The 27,874-nt window shown below is 45.6% G+C and overlaps 1 protein-coding gene across 1 annotated transcript; it reads right to left on the bottom strand.

Moving 5' to 3' along the window:
* LOC132351021 (myosin-8-like) lies at positions 1–27,627 on the bottom strand. The gene is given in 11 exon segments (XM_059900726.1): positions 1–273; positions 1,279–1,374; positions 1,935–2,021; positions 2,023–2,043; positions 2,228–2,401; positions 2,711–2,836; positions 4,445–4,648; positions 4,729–5,037; positions 5,816–5,940; positions 7,626–7,660; positions 27,518–27,627. Coding segments are annotated over 11 exon segments (1,437 nt in total). The 3' UTR covers positions 1–123.
* Positions 27,628–27,874: the final 247 nt, after the last annotated feature.

The following is a 27,874-nucleotide window of genomic DNA, read 5'->3' as shown; positions in this document are numbered from 1 at the left end:
TTTATCAGTTCACTGTAGTTTTTATTTATTCAACATGAGGAGAAAAACATCACAAAGCAAGTGACCCAAAATGGCACATTTTGTGCATTTCTTCAGCCCCTTGGCAGCATCAGGCAGATGTGTTCACTCTGCACTGACTTGTGTGTGAATCTCCCGGCTCTTCACCCGCAGCTTGTTGACCTGGGACTCGGCAATGTCAGCCCGTTCCTCGGCCTCCTCCAGCTCGTGCTGGAGCTTGCGGAATTTGGCAAGATTAGCATTGGATTGTTCCTCCTAAGAATAAAGTTGTGAGAGTTAGACTTTGTGGTTCTCATTGCACTTGTCACAAACAGGATTATTTCCTCAACTCAGATATTTCCTTCTTACGGTTTGTTTGTCATATCTGATTTCAAATCCAGACAGAACTTGTAACTTCAGTTACATTTTTTACTCTAAAGAATGAAAGAAGAAATAGTTTTGAAATGGAAGAGACGAGCTCATTATGTCAAACCCATGTATACGTGCAGTCTATTTACGATGTATGGACTGAGTGGAAAGGAGGAAGAGACCCATGTGCGCTTGCTCACAGAGGTTAGACAGTAAATGTAAGGTCAAATTCTAACTTTGGGAAAATCCCAGTTGAAGTGTTTTTGCCATATATTTTGACTCTGGTATACAGAGACGCTGCGGGTGGGGGGATGGGGATAGGAAGAAAGTATGCCCTTTGTTGGTTGCACTTACTACCATTCGTGCCTCTCCCTTTCGTGTTCCCTTTTCTTACCTCTTACCCACTACATTGTGTCTGGAAGAGTGGGGAACAACCAGGAAAAGTGAAGCTGGAGAATCTCCCAACACATCCTAATTTGCTACAGCGAATGTGCAGGGATAAGTCCCTGCTGATGACAGTGGTAGTGAGGGAAGGAGTCAGCTGGGGTAAAAGATTTCTGTTTGGCTTTTGGGAACAATTGATTTTGCGCATTTCTAGAGGGAGAGGAATATTTATCATGGTGTTAGATTTTCTGCTGGATATTCTTTGCAGCTATCAAGTAAGGTGGGTTATTTGGAATTTTCTTTTTTTCCCCCAACCCCTACAAATTGCTTAATAATAAAAATATCTCGTCTTGAGGTCTTATTCTATAATTAGGATTTGGGGGTAAATTCATATTTATATCCTCTCTCTTAAAATAAGAATGACATATTCTTACTTGGTCTCTTTCTTTCTCATTAACACATTCTCTTAATATACTTTCTACCCCCAACGAAGTTTTCTTCTTCCCTCAAGGGCTTAAAGATACTTACAGCCTCCTCAGCTTGTCTCTTGTATGATTTCACCTTTGCCTGTAATTTATCTACCAGGTCTTGCAGCCTGAGAACATTCTTGCGGTCTTCCTCAGTCTGGAAGTTTGAAAAAAATGGTCTGCATTGAATCCAACAAAATCAACCCACTACAGGTGGTGAAGTAAATCACTTTGATATGATGGCAGGTGGGCCTGGGGTAAATGTGGTCAACTCTGAGGCTTCCTTCATAGTATTAACAGTAGCCACTCTTGTTAAATGTCCACTGTGCGCAGGCACTATATTGGAGAGTTATACATGTCTCTAATCCTTACCTCCCTACTCTGGTGAGTAGATGTTTTTATTCTATTTTACAGGTGATGAATTAAGGTTGAGAGTGTTAGGTAACCTATCCGAGTTTAAAAAGTAAGAGGCCAAACTAGGACTAATACCAGTTTATCTGTCTTTGAAACCTGTATTCTTTCCTCACTTACACGATTTTCTAAAGGCCTTCCTGATTTTCCTAGCTTAGGAAAGGGTCTGTGATAGGTGATTGTGTCATTTGCCCCTTATGTATATCGAGTTAACATGTAGCTATTTGTGAGTACCACATAGTCACCAGGTTTTCAATTTCCCTTTGTGCAGGAAGTCTGGATATTCTAGAAAGCTCTTCCCCTTACCTGGTAGGTGAGTTCCTTTACTCTTCTCTCGTGTTTCCGCAAACCTTTAACAGCCTCAGCATTACGTTTCTGCTCACTTTCAACCTACCTCTCCTTCAAGCTCACGTACCTACAATCAAGAAAGATACTTATATAGTCAGTCTTGGGGGATGTTAATTACCTCAGGACCTACTGACGATATTGGGTGGCTGTCCCCAGCCACAGGATAAGGATGGGAGTCAATATACAAGAAGAGAGAAGGATCGGGGAGTGCCGTTTTCACTTTCCGGATTCAGAGAGATTGAGAGACCCACCCTGGCCTCCAGCTTCTGGATGTGCTTCTTGCCACCCTTCAGGGCCAGCTGCTCAGCCTCGTCCAGGCGGTGCTGCAGGTCCTTCACCGTCTGCTCCAGGTTCTTCTTCATCCGCTCCAGGTGGGCGCTGGTGTCCTGCTCCTTCTCTGTCAGCTCCTCGGCCATCATGGCCGCCTGGTTAAGTTCACAAGAGGCATCAGTGGGCCACCCACCCCTCCTATGTGGGCACACGGAGGGTGCTGTGAGGCTGGTACTAGGCACGCTGATGCTTTCCTCCTTGCCGCAGCCACCGCTGATGCTGCATGGTTCCCCTCCCACTTTGCCTCTGCTGAGGCTCCGTCTCCTTCCGTCTCTCCGGGAAGCCACCACTGACTGAATGCAGGGGTGAGGAGAGGAAACCTACTTGCAGGTCCCAAAGGGGCGGCGTAGAAGCCCCTTTCTTATCTCCAGACAGCATCTCTGATAAGAAAGAATGGAGCGCACATCCGTGACATCCTTCTTGGCCTTCTCCTCTGCATTTTTGGACTCCTGGATAGACTTCTCCACCTCTGCCTGGCATTGGGCTATGTCAGCTTCCAGTTTTTTCTTGGTATTTATCAGGCACGTGTTCTACAAGAAAAATTAGATAAGAGGTTCGGGCTACATTTGGACACTTACAACGATCGGAAGGGAGAGGGTTGGGTGGGGAAAGAAGTCAAGCTCGAGAACGTTCCATTTCTTATTTTTCACACAGGTGAAAAAAAATTAAAGAGACTTTCATTTTTGATAGACAGATATCCCAAAACAGGCCCGAGAATTGTACATAAAAGAATTGAGTAAATGATAAATGTGGACATTCAAATATTTGAGGAAGGATAAATTATTTAGTTAAAGGTGCTGGAACAAGGAAATGGTTGACATAACTATGTGAAATGAAAAATAATTCTCATGATCAAAACATTGTACAGAGTTGTTAGGATGATGACAAACGAGGAAACATTTGCAATGTGCATTACTGAAAAAATAGTTCCTTCCTTAATATGTAAAAAAGACAAATCATTACGAAAAAAGGGCAAAAGTACAAATAGCTAAGACACACCAGAAGAAATACAAATAGCCAACAAATACGACAAAATGTTCCACCTCATTAGTAATCAAAGAAATAAGAATTTTTAAAATGAGGCATTTTCAACCATAAAATCGGTGAAGATTAAAAAAAAATAATAATAGCTAAGCACTCTCACTTATTTTCCCCACGGGAGTAAAAATTGGGACAACTTTGTTAAAGACCAATTTACAACATATCATAAATTTCTTTGCTGTTTTGACCATGAATATATACTTCCAGGAAGTTACTGACTTTTAGGAATATTAAGGAAATAGTAATCATGGATATATGTGAAAATTTAGTTATGAAGAAGTTAGTCATACAATCTTCTAATCATAAAAATTTTTATTGGGAACAGTCTAAAAATATCCAACCGTAGAAGACTGATTAAATAAATGTGCCATAATACACAACTAAAATGGACTGCTTTTCTGCCATTAAAAAACTGTATCATAGAAAACTATTTTAAAATATAGAAATATGTTCACAAGACGTTGTTAAATGAAAAAAAGTTGCAAAAGGATTGATCACGTTTACAAAAAATATCATATTTATGTATAGACACAAGAGCCTAGAACAGGAGATCCCAAAATGCTAACAATATGGTTGGTATTCTTCTAGTTTTTGGCTAATTCAAAAAATAGTTTTTAAAGCAAGGAATTTTGGGGGAATTCCCTGGCAGTCCAGTGATTAGGGCTTTGTGTTTCCACCGCGCGGGGCGCGGGTTCAATCTCTGGTTGGGGAACTAAGATCCCGTATGCCATGTGGTGTGGTCCAAAAAAATAAGAAATGAAACAAGGAATTCTTGAACTTTCCTGAAAGTAATTATTTCAAAAGACAATCCTAATTTTCTAAGCTTGCAGCTTAAATGTTACTGCCTCTGTGAAGCCTTTTCCAGCCCTTTTATGCAATAATTTGTCATGCCTTGCTCTGATTTCCCCATGATCTTTTATCTTCAGATAAAAGCTCAGCAATCTGTCCATCTAGAGACCAAGTTATTCCAAGAACTAGGCCTAATGAAAGTTTGTCTTGACCGCTAGCCTGGAAGGAGCGGTGGGAACTCCTCTCCATCAAGCCTGGGTCCTGCCTGCCTCCAGGGTGGACCCAGAGTGGAGTGAGGACGGACACACGTGGGAGTGAAGGAGCTGCACGCGGTCGCTGGCCTCCAGCAGCTCGTGCTCCGCCAGCTTGCGGGTGCGCTCCGTCCGCGCCAGGGCCACCTTCCTCTCCTCCGGCTCCTCCAGCAACAGGCCATTCCTGCGCTCCACGAGGGCCAGCTGCTCCTTGTGGTACTCGCTGCTCCTCAGGGCGTCATCCAGATGCAGCTGGGAGTCCTTCACGAGAAACCAGGGGTGAGACCGGAGCCCAGGGCAGGCTGAGGTCCCGCCAGGTCCTCCAGGGGCCGTGCACTCACCTTGAGCTGGCTCTGGACTGAGCACAGGTGTTTCTGGGTCTCTGCCACCTGGCGGTTGGAGTGGCCCAGCTGAATCTCCATCTCACTGAGGTCTCTCTCCATCTTCTTCTTCAGCCTCAGAGCAACATTCCGGCTCCAGATCTCAGCATCCAGCACGCTTTGCATGGCCTTTGCTGCCCGCTGGCTCTTTCTTTTCAGCTGCTCGATTTCTTCTTCCTTCTCAGTGATCTTGTGGTCAAGCTCAGATTTCAGCTGGTTCAACTCTAGCTGGACACGCAAAATCTTGCCCTCTTCATGCTTCAAGGAACCCTGATAAAAGTAAAGGAGTGATTGGGATTGCTGGGGGCAGCCACCTTCTTGAATGAGGTTTTTCATCCCCATTAGGATAAAAAGGGTATTATTAGGCTCATTTTACAAATAAATAGAACAGTACTCAAAAAGGTCAAACAGTTTGCTCCCAAATTGTTACTAGTAATGAAACTAGAATTGAAGCTTTGTTGTTAACAATTTTATGTCTTGAGAAGGACAGAGCATCGTTTTCAATTAATAAAAATTTTGATTACTGTGTCTTTTTAAATAGTGACCATAAGTCAGGAGCCAACCTCTGCTCAAAAAAGACAGAGAAAGACAGAGGAATTGCTCTCCTGTTATCCTGCATATTGCAAATTTCCCTAGACCCTCTTAAGCATCCGCCCCTCACTGGCCAAAGCTGGGGATTGCATCAGGATCCTGCACTCTTTGGACCACACAGAATTCCCAGCAGCCAAAGATGACCGTGTATAACTCTCTGTTAAAACTAAGGGATTCTGAGCTGGCTCTCAGGATGTTTGGTGATTGAGTTCTTGCTTTCTGAGAGGAAGACGTTGAGGACATAATGAACAAGTTTATTTATTCAATAGGAGAAATACGATGGACTAGAGAACACTCATGAGGCGAGGCAGCAGAGAGCAGCTGGTCCCCCCCCAGGGCGGGGGTGGGGCTGGATTCTTCCCATTGGAGCCCCAGTGCCTCCTGCAGGAAGGGCCCCTGGGGGTGGTCTAGTCCCCTTCCTCAGCGCCCCGCCCTCCTTCACATCTCAGACACGTGCCTCCACCTCTTCCAGGGCAGCCTGGAGGTCTGACTTTTCTTGCTGCACTCGCTTCCTGGTCTTCTCCAATTCCTGAAGATTCTTGCTCATTTCTGCAATCTGCATGGTTAAGTCGGAAATCTCTTCTGCAAAGCACAGGCTTGATTTAGGCTGTTTTCACAGGCTCTGTCTGATAGCACCGGCATTTGCCAGGGAATTTGGGGATTGGTGATTCATTCATGACCTTCATATAGGAGAGGACAAAGACAGGGAAACCTTTCGGGGGAGGTGTCGACAAGACACTGGTGTGTGGCCTCACCTGAAGATGCAGAGAGAGGAACAACAGAACACCTGTATGACCCTGAACCTTCACACGGTACACAAAAGGGTCACAGAGAGGACCAGGGGAGACTACTGTGGAGAAAACACATAGAATCATGGTCTCAGAAATAGAAGGGGCTTTAGAGGGCATTGGGTCTGGTCTAGTTTTGTAGGACAGCGGTCTGAGATCCTAAGGGATCTAGTGACAGGATCAAGGACACAAAGCCATGTAGAGACAGAATCCATGGAAGATATGTTCTGTAGAAGAGCACGGAGCTTAGCAGCCAGGCGAAGCCTCTGTTCTCGAGAACAAGGCTTGGCTGTGACTATGCCTTACATTGGGGAAGTTTGGGTCCCAGGGTAAAGAGAATAGATGTGAGGATTTTGTGGGGAATCGGGAAGGAGGAGGTTGTGGCCAAATGGGGGAGTGGTGGCCAGAAGAGAAGGGGGGCTGTCACACACCTGTGATAGGGAGAGAGCTGGGGGCTGTCACACCCCTGTGATGGGAAGACAGCTGGGGGCTGTGACATACCTGTGATGGGGAGACAGTTGGGGGCAGTCACATACCTGTGATGTAGAGACGACTGGGGGCTGTCACATACCTGTGATAGGGAGAGAGTTGGGGGCTGTCAGGCACCTGTGGTGCAGAGACAGCTGGGGGCTGTCACATACCTGTGATTGGGAGACAGCTGGGGGCTGTGACTCACCTGTGATGGGGAGAGAGGTGGGGGCTGTGAGTCACCTGTGATGGGGAGAGAGATGGGGACTGCCACCTACCTGTGATGGGGAGAGAGCTGAGGGCTGTCACGCACCTGTGATGTGGAGACAGCTTGGGGTTGTCACATACCAGTGATGGGTAGAGAGCTGAGGGCTGTCACCCAAATGAGAAGGGGAGAGGGCTGGGGGCTGTCACACACCTGTGATATGGAGACAGCTGGGGACGGTCACACACCTGTGATGTGGAGACAGCTGGGGGCTGTCACATACCTGTGATGGGGAGAAAGTTGGGGGCTGTCAGGGACCTGTGACGTGGAGACAGATGGGGCCTGTCACATACCTTTGATGGGGAGACAGCTGGGGGCTGTCACATACCTATGATGGGGAGAGAGTTGGGGGCTGTCAGGCACCTGTGATACGGAGAGAGCTGGGGGCTGTCACATACCTGTGATGCGGAGACAGCTGGGGGCTGTCACTCACCTGTGATGGGGAGAGAGCTGGGGGCTGTCACACAGCTGTGATGGGTAGAGACCTGGGGACTGTCAAACACCTATGATGGGGAGAGAGCTGGGGGCTGTCACATACCTGTGATGCGGAGAGAGCTGGTGGCTGTTTCATACCTGTGATGTGGAGATACTGGGGCCTGTCACATACCTGTGATGGGGAGAGAGTTGGGGGCTGTCAGGCACCTGTGATGCGGAGACAGCTGGGGGCTGTCACATACCTGTGATGGGGAGAAGGTTGGGGCTGTCGGGCATCTATGATGTGGAGACACCTGGGGGCTGTCACATACCTGTGATGGGGAAGGCAATGGGGATTGTCAAACACCTGTGATGGGGAGAGAAACGGGGGCTGTCACATACCTGTGATGTGGAGACAGGTGGGGGCTGTCACATACCTGTTATGGGGAGAAAGCTACGGGTTGTCACATACCTGTGATGGGGAGAGAGTTGGGGGCGGTCAGGCTCCTGTGATGCGTAGACAGCTGGGGGCTGTCAGATACCTGTGATGGGTAGAGAGCTGGGGGCTGTCACTGACCTTTGATGGCGAGAGAGCTGTGGGCTTTCACACACCTGTGATGGGGAGAGAGAAGGGGACTGTCAAACACCTGTGATGGGGAGATAGCTGGGGGCTGTCACACACCAGTGATGGGGAGAGTGATGGGATCTGTCAAATACCTGTGATGGGGACAGAGCTGGGGTCTGACACATACCTGTAATGTGGAGACAGGTGGGGGCTGTCACATACCTTTGACGGGGAGAGAGTTGAGGGCTGTCGGGCACCTGTGATGCGGAGACAGCTTGGCGCTGTCACATACATGTGATGGGGAGACAGCCTGGGGCCGTCCATCACCTGTGATGGGGAGAGAGCTGGGTCCTGTCACACACCTGTGATGGGGAGAGAGATGTTGACTGTCTAACACCTGGGATGGGGAGAGGGCAGGGGCTCAGAGGTCCCTATGATGCGTAGACTGCTAGTTGTTGTCAAATAACTGTGACGTGGAGACAATGGTGGCTGTCACATACCAGTGATGGGGAGAGTGCTGGGGGCTGTCATTCCTCTGCTTTGTGGAGAGAGCTGGGGACTGTCACTCACCTGTGATGGGGAGAGAGCTGGGGACTGTCAAATACCTGTAATGGGGAGAGAGTTGGGGGCTTCCAGGCACCTGTGAGGGGGAGAGAGATGTGGGTTGTCACATGACTATCATGGGGAGAGCTGGGGGCTGTCACACACCTGTGATGGGGAGAGAGATGGGGACTGTCAAACACCTCTAATGGAGAGAGAGCTGGGGGCTGTCACATACCTGTGATGCGGAGACAGCTAGTTGCTGTCACATACCTGTGATGTGGAGACAGCTGGGGGCTCTCACATTCCTGTGATGGGGAGAGAGTTGGTTGCTGTCAGGCACCTGTGATGCGTAGACAGCTGGCAGTTGTCACATACCTGTGATGGGGAGAGAGCCGGGGGCTGTCACTCACGTGTGATGGGGAGAGAGCTGGCGTCTGTCACACACCTGTGATGGGGAGAGAGATGGGGACTGTCACATATCTGTAATGTAGAGAGAGCTGAGGGCTGTCACTCACTGTGATGAGGAAATATATGGGGACTGTCAAACCCTTCTGATTGGGAGAGAACTGGGGCCTGTCACATACCTATAATGCTGAGACACCTGGGGGCTGTCACATACATGTGATGGGGAGAGAGCTGGGACTGTCACGCACCTGTGATATGGAGACAGCTGGGGACGGTCCCACACCTGTGATGCAGAGAGTGTTGGGGGCTGTCAGGCAACTGTTATGCGGTGACAGCATGGGGCTGTCAAATACCTTTGATGGGGAGAAAGCGGGTGGCTGTCACTCACCTGTGATGGGGAGACAGCTGAGGGCTCTCACACACCTGTGATGGGGAGAGAGCATGGGGCTGTAACTCGCCTGTAATGGAGGGAGAGCTGGGGGCTGTCACATACGTGTGATGGGGAGAGAGTAGGGGACTGGCAAACACCTGTGATGGGGAGAGAGCTGGGTACTGTCACATACATCTGAAGGGGTGAGTGCTGGGGGCTGTCAGGCACCTGTGATGGGGAGAGAGCTGGGGGCTGTCACACACCTGTGATGGGGAAAGAGATAGGGACTGTCAAACACATGTGATGGGGAGAGAGCTGGGGGCTGTCACATACCTGTGATGCAGAGAGAGCTGCGGCCTGTCACTGACCTTTGATGGCGAGAGAGCTGTGGGTTTTCACACACCTGTGATGGGGAGAGAGAAGGGGACTGTCAAACACCTGTGACTGGGAGATAACTGGGGGCTGTCACATACCTGTGATGGGGAGAGAGATGGGGCTGTCACATACCTGTGATGGGGAGAGAGCTTGGGGCTGTCACCCACTTGTGATGGGGAGAGAGCTGGGGGCTGTTACTCACCTGTGATGGGTAGAGAGACGGGGGCTGTCAATCACCTGTGATGGGGAGAGAGCTGGGGTCTATCACACACCTGTGATGGGGAGAGTGATGGGGAATGTCACACACCTGTGATGGGGAGAGATCTGGTGGCTGTCACATACCTGTGATGTGGAGATAGGTGGGGGCTGTCACATACTTGTGATGGGGAGAGAGTTGGGGGTTGTCAGGCACCTGTAATGGGGAGACAGCTGGGGCCATCACATACCTGTTATGGGGAGAGAGCTGGGGGCTGTCACTCACCTGTGATCGGGAGAGAACATGGGGCTGTCACCCACCTGTGAAGGGGAGAGAGCTGGGAGCTTTCTCGCACCTGTGATATGGAGACAGCTGGGGACGCTCACACACCTGTGATGGGGAGAGAGCTGGTGGCTGTCACATATCTGTGATGTGGAGATAGGTGGGGGCTATCACATACCTGTAATTGGGAGAGAGCTGGGGCCGTCACTCACCTGTGATGGGGAGACAGCTGGGTGCTGTCACACACCTGTGATGGGGAGAGAGATGGGGACTGTCACATACCTGTGATGCTGATACAGCTGGGGACGGTCACATACCTGTGATGGGGAGAGAGCTGGGGCTGTCACGCTCTTGTGATATGGAGATAGATGGGGTCGGTCACACACCTCTGATGGGGAGAGAGTTGGGGAGTGTCAGGCAACTGTGATGCGGTGTCAGCTGGGGGCTGTCAAATACCTCTGATGGGGGGAGAGCTGGGGGATGTCACTCACCTGTGATGTGGAGAGATCTTGGGGCTGTCACTCAACTGTGATGGGGAGAGAGATGGGGGTTGTCACATACCTGTGATGTGGAGACAGCTGGTGTCTTTCACATATCTGTGATGTGGAGACAGCTGGCGCATGTAACAAACCTGTGATGGGGAGAGAGTTGGGGGCTGTCAGGTACCTTTCATGCAGAGAGAGCTGGGGGATGTCACATACATGTGATGGGGAGACAGCCGGAGGCCGTCACTCACCTGTGATGGGGAGAGAGCTGGGGGCTGTCATCCACCTGTGAAGGGGAGAGAGCTGGGCGTTGTCAAGCACCTGTGATATGGAGACAGCTGGGGACGGTCACACCCCTGTGATGGGGAGAGAGTTTGGGGTTGTCACATAAATGTGATATGGAGAAAGCTGTGGTCTATCACATACCAATAATGGGGAGACAGCTGGGGGCTGTGACATACCTGTGATGGGGAGAGAATAGGGGGCTGTCACGCACCTGAGATGGGGAGAGAGCTGGGGACTGTCACATATCTGTGAGTTGGAGTCAGCTGGGGGTTGTCACACACCTGTGATGGGGAGAGAGTTGGAGCTGTTACACACCTGTGATGGGGAGAGAAATGGGGACTGTCACTCACCTGTGATGGGGAGAGAGCTGGGGGTTGTCACTGAACTGTAATGGGGAGAGAGATGGGAGCTGTCACTCACCTGTGATGTGGAGAGAGGTGGTGGCCGTCACATACCTGGAACGGGGAGAGAGTTGTGGCCTGCCAGGCACCTGTGATTCAGAGATAGCTGAGGGCTGTCACATACCAGTGATGTGGAGACAGCTAGGGGCTGTCACATACCTGTTATTAGGAGAGATTTGGGGGCTCTCAGGCACCTGTGACCCGGAGAGAGCTGGGGGTTTTCACATACCTGTGATGGGGAGAGAGCTGGGGGCTGTCACTCACCTATGATGGGGAGACCGCTGGGGGCCGTCACGCAACTGTGATGGGGAGAGAGCTGGGGGCTGTCATCCACCTGTGAAGGGGAGAGAGCTGGGGTTTGTCACGCACCTGTGATATGGAGACAGCTGGGGACGGTCACACACCTGTGACGAGGAGAGAGCTTGGCGTTGTCACATACCTGTGATGTGGAGACAGCTGGGGGCTGTCACATACCTGTGATGGGGAAATACATGTGGACTGTCAAACACCTGTGATGGGGAGAGACCTGGGGGCTGTCACATACCTGTGATGCGGAGACAGCTAAGGGCTAACACATACCTGTGATGGGGAGAAAGTTGGGTGCTCTCAGACATCTGTGATGTGGAGACAGATGGGAGTTGTCACATACCTGTGATTGGGAGAAAGCTGCGGTCTGTCACTCACCTATGATGAGGAGAGAGCTGGGGGCTATCACACAGCTTTGATGGGGAGAGAGATGGGGACTGTCACATACCTGTGACGCTGAGACAGCTGGGGGCTGTCACGTAACTGTGACGGGTAGAGCAGGGGCCGCCACTCACCTGTCATGGGGAGAGAGCTGGGGGCTGTCACTCACCTGTAATGAGGAGAGAGATGGGGGCTGTCTCTCACCTGTGATGGGGAGAGAGCTGGGGGCTGTCACATACCTGTGATGAGGAGAGACTTGGGGTTTGTCATGCACCTGTGATGCGGAGACAGCTGGGGGCTGTCACATACCTGTGATGGGGAGAGAGCTGGGGGCTGTAACTAACCAGTGATGGGGAGAGAGCTGTGGAATGTCACACACCTGTGATGGGGAGAGAGCTTGGGTTTGTCACACACTGTTATGGGGAGAGAGATGGGGATTGTCCCTTACTTGTAATGCTAAGACAGCTGTGGGCTGTCACACTGCTGTGAGTGGGAGACAGCTGGGGGCTGTCACTTCCCAGGGATGGGGAGAGAGCCGGGGGCTCACACATACCTATGATGCAGAGACAGCTAGTGGTTGTCATATCCCTGTGATGTGGAGACAATGGGGGTTGTGATATACATGTGATGGGGAGAGAGTTGGGGGCTGTTATGGTCCTGTGATGCGGAGAAAATTGGGGGCTCTCATATACCTGTGATGGGGAGAGAGCTGGGATCTCTTGCTCACCTGAAATGGGGAGAGAGCTGGGGTCTTTCACACACCTGTGATGGGGAAAGAGATGGGGACTGTCAAACACCTGTGATGGGGAGAGACCTGGGGGCTGTCAGATACCTGTGATGTGGAGACAGCTGGTGTGTTTCACATACCTGTGATGTGGAGAAAGCTGGGAGCTGACACATACCTGTGACGGGGAAAAAGTTGGGGGCTGTCAGGCTCCTGTGATGCGGAATCAGCTGGGCGCTGTCACATACCTGTGATGGGGAAAAAGCTGGGGCCTATCACTCACCTGTGATGGGGAGAGAGCTGGTGTCTGTCGCACACCTGTGATTGGGAGAGAGCTGGGGCTCACCCATACCTGTGATGCGTAGACACCTAGTGGTTGTCACATACCTGTGATATGGAGACAATGGGCGTTGTGACATACCTGTGATGGGGAGAGAGCTGGGGGCTGTTAGGCTCCTGTGATGCAGAGACAGCTGGGGGCTCTCAGATACCTGTGATGGGGAGAGAGCTGGGGGCTGTCCCTCACCTGTGATGGGGAGAGAGCTGGAGGCTGTCACACACCTGTGAATCTGAGAGAGCTGGGTATTGTCACTCACCTGTGATTTGGAGACACCTGGGGACGGTCACAGACCTGTGATGGGGAGAGAGATGGGGGCTGTCACTCACCGGGGATGGGGAGAGAGCTGGGGGATGTCACCCAGCTGTGATGGGAAGGGAGCTTGGGCCTCTCACTCACTTGTGAAGGGGAACGAGATGGGGACTGTCAAACACTTCTGATGGGGAGAGTGCTGGGGCCAGTCACATACCTGTGATGCGGAGTAAGGTAGTTGTTGTCACATACCTGTGATGTGGAGACAGCTGGGGGCTGTCACATACCTGTGATGGGGAGAGAGCTGGGGTCTGTCACACACCTGTGATGGGGAGAGAGCTGGGCACTGTCAAGCACCTATGATGGGGAGAGAGATGGGGACTGTCACATACCTGTGAGGCGGAGACAGCTGTGGGTTGTCATATACCTCAGATGGGGAGAGAGTTGGGTCCTGTCAGGCACCTGTGATGCGGAGACAGCTGGGGGCTGTCACATACCTGTGATGGGGAGAGTGCTGGGGGCTATCACTCACCTGTGATGTGGATACAGCTGGGGGCTCTCACATACCTGTGATGGGGAGAGTGCTGGGGGCTATCACTCACCTGTAACGGGTAGAGAGCTGGGGGCGGTGACTCACCTGTGATGGGGCGAGAGATGGGGGCTGTTACATACCTGTGATGCGGAGACAGCCGGGGGCTGTCTTATACCTGTGATGGGCAGAGAGTTGGGGGCTGTCGGGCACCTGTGATGCGAAGACAGCTGGGGGCTTTCCCATACCTGTGATTGGGAGAGAGCTGGGGGCTGTCACTCACCTGTGATGGGGGGAGTGATGGGGAATGTCACATACCTGTAATAGCCAAAGCAGTCTTGAGGGGAAAAGACGGAGCTGGAGGAATCAGACTCCCTGACTTCAGACTATACTACAAAGCTACAGTAAGCAAGACAATATGGTACTGGTACAAAAACAGAAACATAGATCAATGGAACAAGATAGAAAGCCCAGAGATAAACCCACACACCTATGGTCAACTAATCTATGAAAAAGGAGGCAATGATATACAATGGAGAAAAGACAGTCTCTTCAATAAGTGGTGCTGGGAAAACTGGAAAGCTACATGTAAAAGAATGAAATTAGAATACTCTCTAACACCATACACAAAAGTAAACTCAAAATGGATTAGAGACCTAAATGTGAGAATGGACACTATAAAACTCTTAGAGGAAAACATAGGAAGAACACTCTTTGACATAAATCACAGCAAGATCTTTTTTGATCCACCTCCTAGAGTAATGGAAATAAAAACAAAAATAAACAAAGGGGACCTAATGAAACTTCAAAGCTTTTGCACAGCAAAGGAAACCATAAACAAGATGAAAAGACAACCCCCAGAATGGGAGAAAATATTTGCAAACGAATCAACGGACAAAGGATTAATCTCCAAAATATATAAACAGCTCATTCAGCTCAATATTAAAGAAACAAACACCCCAATCCAAAAATGGGCAGAAGACCTAAATAGACATTTCTCCAAAGAAGACATACAGACGGCCACGAAGCACATGAAAAGATGCTCAACATCACTAATTATTAGAGAAATGCAAATCAAAACTACAATGAGGTATCACCTCACACCAGTTAGAATGGGCATCATCAGAAAATCTACAAACAACAAATGCTGGAGAGGGTGTGGAGAAAAGGGAACCCTCTTGCACTGTTGGTGGGAATGTAAATTGATACAGCCACTATGGAGAACAATATGGAGGTTCCTTAAAAAACTAAAATTAGAATTACCATATGACCCAGCAATCCCACTACTGGGCATATACCCAGAGAAAACCGTAATTCAAAAAGACACATGCACCCGAATGTTCACTGCAGCACTATTTACAATAGCCAGGTCATGGAAGCAACCTAAATGCCCATCAACAGACGAATGGATAAAGAAGTATGGTACATATATACAATGGAATATTACTCAGCCATAAAAAGGACTGAAATTGAGTCATTGGTTGAGACGTGGATGGATCTCGAGACTGTCGTACAGAGTGAAGTAAGTCAGAAAGAGAAAAACAAATATCGTATATTAACGCATGTATGTGGAACCTAGAAAAATGGTACAGATGAGCCGGTTTGCAGGGCAGAATTAGAGACACAGATGTAGAGAATAGACATATGGACACCAAGGAGGGAAAACTGCGGTGGGGTGGGGATGGTGGTGTGCTGAATTGGGCGATTGGGATTGACATGTATACACTGATGTGTATAAAATTGATGCCTAATAAGAACCTGCAGTATAAACAAACAAACAAACAAAACAACTAATACTAAACTTTCATTGGGTTATTTGTATGGCAATATGTTAATATAAATGTTTCAGACATCACATGAAATTTCTAAAAATCTTATATGTTCTGGTATAATGTTATAAGTCATAATCCTAGTTATTACTTTAAAATGTATATCTCAGAAATAACTAATTTTCTTGTCAACTGCATTATTATGAACTTTCATCAGATCTTTAACTGTGGTCATTTTTAAGTCTTGTCATTTACAGACAGTTCTGGGTGTACTCTGATGCTTTTGCAAATATGTTCCTATAAAAGGGTTTCATCTTCAAGAAATTCATGGAAAAGACTCTGACAAGTACAGGTTTCTGGTAACTGACTGTACAGCTGAACTGAATGAATAAGCATTTTCAGAACTCTAATGAAAAACTGATGAACTCATAAAAGTGCTAACAAAAGATCAAGATGAACAAAAAAATTAATTACATGGGACTGAGTGAACAGATGAGGATGAGTATAATTTTTGTGACTTTCTGTCTGAATTTAAAAAAAAAATCCCACAAGGACTCAGAGGCAAAGAATATACAAATCAATTTTCACTGCAAAGTAAAGGAGCTGTTACAGTGGAGGATTACTGGACTGAATGTCAATATTATGACATAGTATGAGTGTGTTTCATGTTTGGTAATTGCAATCATTGTTGCTTTTGTTGTGGTCATCCATGTACGATGCTTGGTGTCAGTCTATCTCTTGTAAAAATAAAATACAGTGTGTGTGTGTGAAAAAAAAACTGAGGTGTAATTGGCATATAACATTTTACTAGTTTCAGGTGTACAACATATTGATTCGATATTTGTATATATTTTGAGATGATCACCACAATAAGTCTGGTTAACCTCCGTCAACATACATAGTTACAATTGTTTTGTTCTTGTGATGGGACCTGTTTCAAATGCTTTACGTGTACTGGCTTATTTAATTCTCACAACAGCCCTCTAAGGCGGGTTAAATGAGTTAATATTTACAAAATGAGTCAACACTTTATAAGTGCTCACTCAATAAATAAATGAGTTAATAACTAAGTGAATGCATAAAGAAAATGCCATTTTAATCCTCCTTTTATAGACCAGAAAGTTAAAGGACTCAGCTGCGGTCCCTTGGGCAGTAATAGGTGGAGCTGGGATCTTTTCCTTGATCATCTAATTCCTCTGCTCTCCTGTAACATTGCTGAAGCAGGACCTTGATGCCAGAAGCCCAGCCTTTGGGGATTCAACAGCTTGGCTGTTGAGAGAGCTGCCTCATAGCCACAGTCTGTGTGATGGTTTGTTCTTTCCTTTGTGACAAATGGCCCTGAAACTCAGCCATATTTGTGAATCCAGGATTGGTGATGGTTAAACGTCTACTGTACCACATGGTGTTCTATGTCTATATACCTGGTCTCTGACTCTCAGTTTTCTCATTTATAAAATGGAGATGATTATGCTTATCTTGCAGTGAAGTGTTGTAAACAGTAGAGATAACATAATAATGGGACTGCATTAGGCTCAGAAAACAGTTGTTATTGATGCTGTTTTTATTATGGAACACATAAGCTGATTGTTTGCCAAATATAGTGGCTCTTCACTTTGGGGGGAAAGGTTTTTAAGAATTTTATGAAAGGTATGGATTTAATGTACCTATATATGTACATAATATTTTGGATATAATTTCATAGTAGGGATGCCAGATAAAATATGCCCAGGATGCCCAGTTGAATTTGAATTTCAGAGAAACAGTAAATGCTTTTTTTTTTTTTTAGTATAAGTATATCCCAAATATTGCATGGGTCATATTTATACTAAGAAATTTTTCATTGTCTCATCTGAAATTCGAATTTAATGGGGCGTCTCGTGGTTTTAATTTGCCAAATCTGGCAGCCCTATTTCATAGACTGAGAAGTGATAAAGGCTCTCATGAGCCTGTCCTCAGGGAAACACACATGCACGTGCACACAGACACATGTACATACTCACGTGTGCACGCACACCCACACCCACAGAATTTTGCATACGTTTCAGGGAGTCCTGTTCTGATGGATTCTTACTCACCAGGAGTCTTGGTCTCATTGGGAATGAGACATCGCACAAAGTGAGGATGAGTGCTCCTTGAATTGGCCATCAATTTGTTTAAATTTTCCTGAGACACAAACCAGAAGAAGCACATTAACCTTAGCAAACGCCGTTGCACTGGGCAGAAATACAACCGAATGTGGAAGCTGCCAAAAAACAAAACCTGAACACAGCGGACACGGTCTGGAAAGAGGAGCCCTTCTTCTTCCCGCCCTTCTTGCTCACCCCGGCGTCGCCTGGAGACAGACACAAGAGGATGTGTCCAGTGAGTCCTGAGGACACAGTGGTGGCCTTTCCTACCCACCTACCCCACCAGTTTTATTGAGATGTAACTGACATATAACAGTGTATATGTTTAAGGTGTACAACATAATGATTTGATATATGTATATATTGCAAAATGATCACAGCATTAGGTCTACTTAACATCTATCCCTTCACTTACAGTTTCTTTTTCTTGTGATGAGATTTTTTTTTTTTTTATGGCTGTGTTGGGTCTTCGTTTCTGTGCGAGGGCTTTCTCTAGTTGCGGCAAGTGGGGGCCACTCTTCATCGCGGCACGCGGGCCTCTCATTATCGCGGCCTCTCTTGTTGCCGAGCACAGGCTCCAGACGCGCAGGCTCAGGAGTTGTGGCTCACGGGCCCAGTTGCTCCGCGGCTTGTGGGATCCTCCCAGACCAAGGCTCGAACCCGTGTCCCCTGCATTGGCAGGCAGACTCTCAACCACTGCACCACCAGGGAAGCCCTTGTGATGAGAGCTTTTAAGCTCTACTCTCTTAGCAACTTTCAAATATACAACACAGTGTAATTAACTACAGTTACCATGCTGTACTTAACAACCACGGAACTTATTTATTTCATAATTGGAAGTTTGTACCTTTTAACCCCTTTCACCCAGTTCTTCCACCTCTCACCCGCCACCTCTGGCAACCACAGATCTGATCTCTGTTGCTATGAGTTTGGTTTTTTAAGATTCCACATATACGTGAGATTATACAGGATCTGTCTTTCTGTGTCTGACTTATTTCACATAGCATAATGCCCTCAAGGTCCACTGTTGCCAATGGCAAGATTTCAGTCTTTTCTATGGCTGAATAATATTCCATTATATATGACCTTTTCTTTATCCAGTTATCCATCAGTGGACACTTAGATCGTTTCCATGTCTTGGCTATTCTAAATAATGCCACAATGAACCTGGGAGTACCTCTTTGGGATAGTAATTTCATTTCCTTTGGGTATATACCCAGAAGTGGAATTGCTGGATCATATGGTAGTTCTATTTTTAATTTTTAAAGGAATCTCTATACTGTTTTCTGTAGTGGCTGCACAAATTTACATCTCCACTAACAGTGCACCGTTTTGTCAGTGGTGGCCTTTCTAAACCGCTTCCTCCAAACCCTGAAGTGAAAGTTTGGTTTTCTTTTGACATAGGAGAGCTGAGGTTTTTTGGTTTGTTCATTTCCGTATCATGATTCTTAAAATTCCTCTAAACTACTCAGATTTGGGAACACTGATTTTTATCATTGTGGGAACGGAGTGGGGTGGGATATGGGTGGCATTTAACTGGGAGTATAATTTAGACTCTCTGTATCCAAGGAGAATCTTTTCCTTTAGACATCAGACATGAAATCCAACTGAATAGTTGGCAAGATTGAGATGTTCCTCTTGGTGAGTGTTGATAATTCCTAGTAGAAAGTTCAGATAGCCCAGTGAAAAGTAATGACTTGAACATAAAGTACTGCCACACTTGTTTAGTCAATTACAGGCAACAAGGTGATAGGAGACATTATGGCCTAGTGCAATGGTTCCAAACTTTAATATGCACCAGAATTACCTGGAGAGCTTGTTAAAACACAGATTTCTGGGCCTCACCCCCAGAGCTTCTGATTCAGTAGGTATGGGATGGGGCCTGAGAATATGCATTTCTAGCAAGTTCTTAGGCAATGCTCGTGGTGCATTCATCAGCTGATGGTGAATTCATCATTGTGGTCCAGGGACCACACTCTGAGAACTGCTGGTGTAGGGCCTTCTGACTCCAAGAGTGGTCCTTGAACATGTTGCATCAGCATCACCGAGGAGTTGTTAGACATTCAGAATCTCAGAACCACCCCGCATTACAAAACCAGAATCTGCACTTTAACAAGATCTCCAGGTGATTTCTAGGCATAGTAGAGTTGAGAAGTACTGGGCTTAAGGCAGGGGTCTCCAAACTTTAGTTATGTGTAGCAGTGTCGGGGTGTGACAAACAGTGTTTAATTAAATAAATGCTTTAGAACTCACTGCTTAGCGTGTGTGTGTGTGTGCATGTGCGTGTATGGTGTGTTTATGTATCTTTCTGCCTCTCTCTCTCTGTCCACCCTCCCGCTCATCCCCCCCGTCAATTCTTTCCAAACCATCCCCTTTCACAGACCTTCTCTTTATGTGTTTTCCTTGCTTAGAAGCTAGAAAATTTGGCTTAAAGTCCTGGCACTGAACTTGGTCAAACCACTTAACTTCTTTGGGCCACTAATCTCACTTAAAATGAAGAAGCAAGCCTAGCTCATTTCTAAGGCCCCTGCAGGTTGTGTGACTTTTCTGGTTCCTTTTCCTCATCTGCATTTGCTTTTCCTGTTCCCTCTGGACCTCTTCCCGTATCCTTCCTGACCCTCTACTTCTTTTCCCCACAACTCTTCCCCTTCTCCCTTTCTTTCTCTGCTTTTTCTTTTCCATACATTCTTCTGTAAGTGACCATAAAATGGAGTTCAATTACACACATATATCCCCATATCTCTCTTAAGAAATAGGTCATATGTTTTGAATAAAGCCTTTTATGTTTCCTATTAGAAGTGGGAAAATTGAACATTTTATGGTTGTCCCTTGGAACTTCCCCCGCCCTCAATCTTACACTTTATGAAATTACTCTTCATTGGTAACTGACTGTTGTTTCAATATCCCTCCTTGAGATTCTGGGGGGATCTAGTCCTACAGAAAGAGGAGCAACTGCTTCCCTCTGGATCTTATTCAGGATAAGTTGCATTTCGATTTTACTTTGGCCAGCAGCTCTGCTGAACCATCTGTGTGCTCGTGGTTAAGTTTTCATAGTTAAGAGATTGGAACTCAATATAGCACCACAAAGAGGACCTCTGGCTTGCAGGCTTCATGCAGTTTAAATTTTCTCAGTTACTGCCTGGTGGAGAGGAAGAATTCATCCATATTGTTTCCTCATCTGTGAAGATAGTCCCTACTTTTGTGGCTTAAGTGAGTTTTACGACAGCAGCAGTTCTCAAGCTTTGTTTTCTCAGAACCCCTTCACACTCTTAAAAACCATTGAGAACCCAGTGAGTTTGGTTTATGCAGGTCATATCTACCAATATTTATGGTATTAGAAGTCAAAATTGAGAAAATCTAATTCATTTAAAGTTCCTATCAAATTCATTGCATGTTAACATTAATGACATATTTTTATGAAAATGACTATATTTTCCAAAACAAAAAAATTCGTGGCAAGAGTACCATTGTTTTTCATTTTTGCAACTCACTTTAATGTCTGCTGAGTAGAAGATGGATGGATTTTCATGCCTGCTTCTCTATTCTGTCTGTTGCTGTATGGTTTTTTAGTTTTTTTTTTGTTTGTTTATTGGTTAAAGTAGATATAGAAAATCTTTCACAGATATATAATTTGGAAAAGGAAAGAGTATTTTAATTACCCTTTCAAATAATTGCGGATATTCTTTTTAGATACTACACCAAAACTTGACACGTGGTAGTTTCTGTGGTAGTTCCTTAAAGGCTAGTTGCAATGTGGAATCTGAAACCATATCAACAAACATTATGATCTGTTGGTCTGTGTTGAACTTTGAATGAAACTTTTACCCATGTGTAAACATCATACATTGATCATTTGGAAAATATTGTTCACTGAATTATACAGAACTTCCAAATATTGGCACGTTTCATTATACAGTATAAAAAATCACAATCATTAATATCAGTACTGATCTCATTAGAAAATTCAAATATTAGGACGTTGTCAAGCTAATGATAGTAGATACAAGTCTTCCAAAGTTTTAATTTTTGCTTGAAAACTCAACTATATCATTAGTAAAAATTACTGTCAGTAGTTTTCCTTGAAAGGGTAAACACACTTCACTGTTTTTTGAGAAACTGTGTGCCAGATATACAAGTCTGAGAAACAATAGTTTGTCCTCTAGTCATTCTTTCAAGTAAAAATGGTGCTTCATGAATCAAGTGGCAGGTTCATCTTGCAACTCAGACAACTGCACATGTGTTTTTCCTTGAGACAAATGTCAAAGTCCAGTGTGCAAAAGGAGTGCTTTTCATGGACTTCCTGTTTGATCATGTAGAATATTATAAAGATGTGGATAAAATTGAGATGTAATCAAATTAATACTCTCCACTGCTGCAAATTTTAGGTTATTTTTCAATGAAGCTGGCTTTTTAAAAAAATTATTTATTTATTTATATTTATTTTTGGCTGCGTTGGGTCTTTGTTGCTGCGTGCAGGCTTTCTCTAGTTGCGGCGAGCGCTACTCTTCGTTGCGGTGCGCGGGCTTCTAATTGCGGTGGCTTCTCTTGTTGCGGAGCACGGGCTCTAGGCGTGTGGCCTTCGGTAGTTGTGGCACACGGGCTCAGTGGTTGTGGCTCACGGGCTTAGTTGCTCCGCAGCATGTGGGATCTTCCCAGACCAGGGCTCGAACCCGTGTCCCCTGCATTGGCAGGCGGATTCTTAGCCACTGTGCCACCAGGGAAGTCCTGAAGCTGGCTTTTTAAATTAAAAAAAAATTCTTTTTCACTGTCAGTGTATGGCTGTGAAGAATACTATGACTATTAGTACAGCTTGGTGCCATATCTTGATCTGTAATAAAGTGTCAGATCGTCTATCCATCCTTGCTTTTGCATCATTAAGTCAACACAGTGAAGAAAGCACATGGCATCTGGGTATTATGAAAATTGTTTTGACCTCATGTACCTCTTGAAAAGTTCTTAGGAATCTCCAAGGATCCATGGGCCACAGTTTGAGAATGGTTGCACTATAGTGTGAGGGAATCTCATCAGGCTGCAAGTGTATGATCTGATGTCATTTAGCTTGACTTAGTGTTCAGCCTGCTACCCAAAGTGTCGAAAGTTGATCCACATCAAAATCATCTGCAACAGAATCTCTGTGGTTGGGACTGAGGAAACTGAATTGTTCTCAAGGGCCTCAAACACAGTGATGTTTGGGAGCATTATTTTGCTTTTATAAAGCCACTCTTTCCAAAACCATGGCATAGTCCCAATGGTCCAATACAAAATGATTTTAGGCAACTCTTTCTTAATTTTAATAGTTATATTAAAGTCTATTACCTTATTTTAGCAAAATGTAAGATGCCATCGATTGTAAGATAACCTATTTTGTGTCCCACTAATAAAGGAAAACACCCTGCTAATTACAGTACTCCTTTCATTGATTATAAGATGCATCCCAAGTTTAGAGATAATATTTTGTGAAAATGTGAAGAAAGTTAGAATAAAATAGAATAATATGTGCTAACGACTTAGAGACAGTGAAATATCTGTTTATAGTAGTGATATAAAGCAGTGTTTCTCAAACTTTGGTGGGCATAGGAATCCAACTGGGAATCTTGTTGAAATAGATATTCTGATTCAGCAGAGCTGGAGTAGAGTTTGAGATTTTGAATATCTAAATGTCTCAGCTGATGCTGAGATAGACGGTCCAGACTTTCATAGCAAGCATATAGGCTAACTTTGAGAAACACATCTAAGAAGAAAAAGGAATCAAGGTAAATCAAAATATTAAGTGAATTAGCAGTACTGGTCTTAAATGGGTATTGCAAAATTTGTGATAGTAGTATAAGAATGAAGTCTGAAGTTGGGGAAAGACTACAATGACTCATGGTCAAACTATACCTTTAGGTCTCTTAGAAAAACAAGACTTTCCGTCTGGGATTCAAGTCACTGCGTGTGTTGAGGGGAAGATTTTTCTTCTTCCACCCACAGCTCTAACCATGACTCAGAATCCAGTATCTCCTACTTTTACTGCCTAGATGATGCATGAGTTGTCTCAGCGATATTCTTGCAAATGTGTTGTCCAGCCTATTCAAATGCCTTCAAGATGACTTTTTTCCCTTTTGAAAATTTTGGAAAATCATTTGGGGTAGTTTCTGCAGGCCAAAGATACTTCTTGCTTTAAACTGAAATCTGGCTCTCTGTGACTTCAGGATGTTTGATCCTCCTTTCGGCTCTTGGTAACAACAGAAAGAGTTCAAACTTTCTCCCCACAAGACAACTCTTCACCCATTTGATGGCTGCTCTGGGTTCTCCTTAGCTTTTTTTTTTTTTTTTTTTTTAATGTGGACCATTTTTCAAGTCTTTATTGAATTTGTTACAGTATTGCTTCTGTTTTATATTTTGGTTTTTTGGCTGCAAGGCATGTAGGATCTTAGCTCCCCGACCAGGGATTGAGCCTGGAAGGCGAAGTCTTAACCACTGGACCTCCAGGGAAGTCCCTCCTTAGCTTTTTCTTTTCCAGGCTAAGTAGCCCCAGTGCTGTCTTCATCTGTTTCTTCCGTGATGTGCTTCTGCATCTCCTTTACCATCACAGTGAGCTCACTCCTGTTAATCTCTTAAGTGTGATATCCAGACCACATGTTGTCCTCCATCAGCATGTGCCCTCACCTCTCCTGACCTAGGTGTCATGCCCGAGGTGGTGACTGCCCTCTGGCAGCCTCCTCACACCGATGGCTCACCACTCACTGTCAAGCAAAGCCCCTCAACGCACGCTGTGTGCGTCCGGTTGCTAAGTCAGATCTTGTCCCCATATTTATACAACTGTACTCTGGGACCCAGGGCTAAAACCATGTATTCTTGGCTGATAAAAGTTTCCCTTGTTAGATCTCATCCAACTCTCTTGGCATGACTCATGGTGTCCCTGGAAACTCTACCCCCAGAAAGTCCCCTAATTATCTGCTTCTTGGTTTTGAGAGCTTGACCTGCTTCCAGCCCTACACAGCTGTGTCCCTCCAACCATCCCCTCTGTTCCTGTCTTTAGGGGTCTTCCAATGGGGATGGCCATCCCAGTCTCCCTGACCTCCAGCACCACCTTCTGAGTGTTCCCCAACCCCTCTTACTGCTGTCAGTGCGCTATGACACTGCTCTCAACTTTCAGCCCTCTCCTGGGAATTTCTCAGCTACTGCATCTTGTCAGCAATGGTGTGGTCATGACTTAATTATACTTTGGTTTCCTTGGTCCTAATTCATCTAGAATTACTTCCAATAAACACAAATCTTGAGGTGGGGGAGTAATTTTTTTTTATTACTACAGTGGACATAGGTTTGAATCCATTTCTCCTTATTCTCTCAGCATCATTTGTGAGTAAAGACACAGCTGAGGGGATTCATGGGTGCGGCCTCTGCTCAAAAAACAGCAAAGTTAGACTTGTGTGAAGACTGAATCTTGAGCCTACGAACATCATGTTTGGGGCCAACCTAAGTATATTGACCTGGAGCTTGTGTGTCAAAGTTCTGCAGTGTGTTTTATTCCTGTTAGTGTGATGAGCAAATTTGGGAAGACCTGCTTCCTTAGCTGCATATTTTGTAATCTGCCTTTAGAAATACTTAAGTAATGGATTTTAATTTCATCAGTTTCAGATTCCTATGAGTGTGGCAAGAATGAGAATGTGTAAAACACTGTTTGCTAATTTCAATTATTGTATTCCCAATCAAGATGACAGTGACTCTTACCTTCTTGGTTTCCAAAGCAATGGTTAGTGTCCTTCAGGAATGAAGTGGCTTCTGAGAGAGTGAGTCCAGAAATCAAAACTAAACAAAACAAAGAACAAATGAACTATGAAGAGTTTAAATAAATCTAGAAATTGTACTTTTCTAAGTTTAGCTACATTTAAATAGTACACAGTGGATGGTGTGGGATGGAAATACATTTTCCATTTTTCCCTTCGGTTAAGTCATCATTCTTTAAATAATTGGGTAATTACAGCACTGATTAACATTTTTTTTGGGTATCTTCTGTGTGTGCAAAGTACCATGTCAGCTCCTTAAGGGGGTATAAAAAAGGATAAAGACACTCTCTACCCTAAACGAATGCAAAATTTAGGAACAGTTAAGAGAAATGCTCAAATAAATCTTTTTTTTTTTTTTTAAATTCACGTTCTTTTATTTATTTATTTATTTATTTATTTATTTATTTATTTATTTATTTTTGGCTGTGTTGGGTCTTCGTTTCTGTGCAAGGGCTTTCTCTAGTTGCGGCAAGCGGGGGCCACTCTTCATCGCGGTGCGCGGGCCTCTCACCATCGCGGCCTCTCTTGTTGCAGAGCACAGGCTCCAGACGCGCAGGCTCAGTAATTGTGGCTCACGGGCCCAGTTGCTCCGTGGCATGTGGGATCTTCCCAGACCAGGGCTCGAACCCGTGTCCCCTGCATTGGCAGGCAGATTCTCAACCCCTGCGTCACCAGGGAAGCCCTCAAATAAATCTTTGAACAAGGAAGAATGATACAAATTCTGTAAGCGTCTAAATGAAGTGTTATGGGGACATAGAGAGATGATGCTTCCGGCTGAGGGTAGGGGGCCGTGAGGGGTCAAAAAAGAAAGGAAGGAGGGAGGGGAATGATCCGGATTGTAACTTGGATGCTTTTAGACCAGAAGTTGAATTCTTTGGCAATGAGAGAAAAGTTGTGAATTATGGGTAAGACTTCTTTAAGAGGTCTAGGAAGGGCACGCTCTTAAATATCCTATATTCTCTTGGAGAAGATGAAGGTAGGGTAGCTGATAACTTATTTGGGACTAAGGAATCTCAGTCCAGAAGTTGATAACCTACATGAAGATCTCAGGATACCGTAAGAGTCTGAATAATTTTCAATATCAAATTTAACTTAAACTTCCCATTTACCACACAGTACTTTTATGGAACCTGGGGAACATGTCGTGAAATACCATTTAGGCAGGAAGAGACATTTCAACACTTGCTTTCCTACTTTGGTCGTGTATTCTTGGCCTCTTCCTTTTATGAGTCTCTAATAATCTCCAGCTATATCCTAAATTTCTCACAACTTTCTCAGGAAAAGATTAAATGATTAAGTGTCATATTCTGGATCCTTGGTTTAAACGAAATCACACTTGGAGGGAGAACCTCGGTTTTCTAACGCCAGCTCTGTAAAGTAGCTGTTGTAATTTCCTTGAGCTTTGGTTTCCTTCTGTAAATGAGACAGATGGACCAGAAAATCCCCAAGGTTTCTCTTAACCCTGTGAATGTCTGACAGAAGGTATTCTGGTGAAGATGGTGGCCAGAAATCGAAGCATCGCAAGCTCCTAGAGCTACAGAACCCCTCTGAGGGACGCTCCTGCAGTGTCAGACACGACCCAGCCCGCAGTCCACAAGGCATGCCATGAATGAGCAGTCTGGACACTGGTCATTAATAAGCAAACGAGGATGCATTCTGAGATGGATCAAATGCGTGGGAGAATTTCTTCCCGCAATCATCTCCCAGAAATCCTGACATAAGAAAAATTTTACATAACCAACCACAAAAATTTCAAATAATACTTCAAGGCAATCACAGAAGAGATATCACAAATTAGCATGTTTATTTGCTAACTGCAATTATAATACTGACCTAAACAATTAGAGGGGTAAGCACGTATTATATTCAGCTTTATATCCTGCAGGTTAGTTTTTTTTTTTGTGTGTGTGTCATAATTGCTTATATTCTTGTCTTTTTACTCTTTGTAGAAGCTTCTTGAAAGGCCTCGCCATCTTGTCTCCCATATTGCCCTTAACACAGTTCCTTACGCTTAGTAGGCCCTCAGCAAAGGCTGCTGTGTTGCCTTCTCTCCTCTCCAGGTAACCTGATCAGGTATAATCACAGCTACATGGAGCAAAAAAGCGGGCACTTGTGAGCACTTACCTTGCGATGCTGTGGTCGAAGCAGTTTCGAAAGTGTGGCCCCCAGCTCCCTTTATACTCCCAAATGCGCAAGCCCAGCACTCTAACGTGGCTGTATTGGGGGATCACCATTTACTCCTTAGATGTAAATGCATCGTAGCCCTGATCTTTCACTCTTGTTAAGTTACTTGGATAAATGACCAGCGGAGGCTGTATAATGCCAAGTCAGCTGCGTAGGGATTTTGACGTTGGACACAGATCTTTGAGACTTAGAGAGTCCTAGAGGCCGAGCAGAACTGGGGCAGAGTGTGCCAAGAAGGTCAGTGAAGGGCAGAGCCACAGGGTGAATTGTCAAGCGATGGATGATCAATAGCATGGA

The sequence above is a fragment of the Balaenoptera ricei genome, chromosome 16 (assembly GCF_028023285.1).
Source record: "Balaenoptera ricei isolate mBalRic1 chromosome 16, mBalRic1.hap2, whole genome shotgun sequence".
In the NCBI taxonomy this organism is placed as follows: Eukaryota; Metazoa; Chordata; class Mammalia; order Artiodactyla; family Balaenopteridae; genus Balaenoptera; species Balaenoptera ricei.
This window is presented reverse-complemented; position numbering and strand designations above follow the sequence as displayed.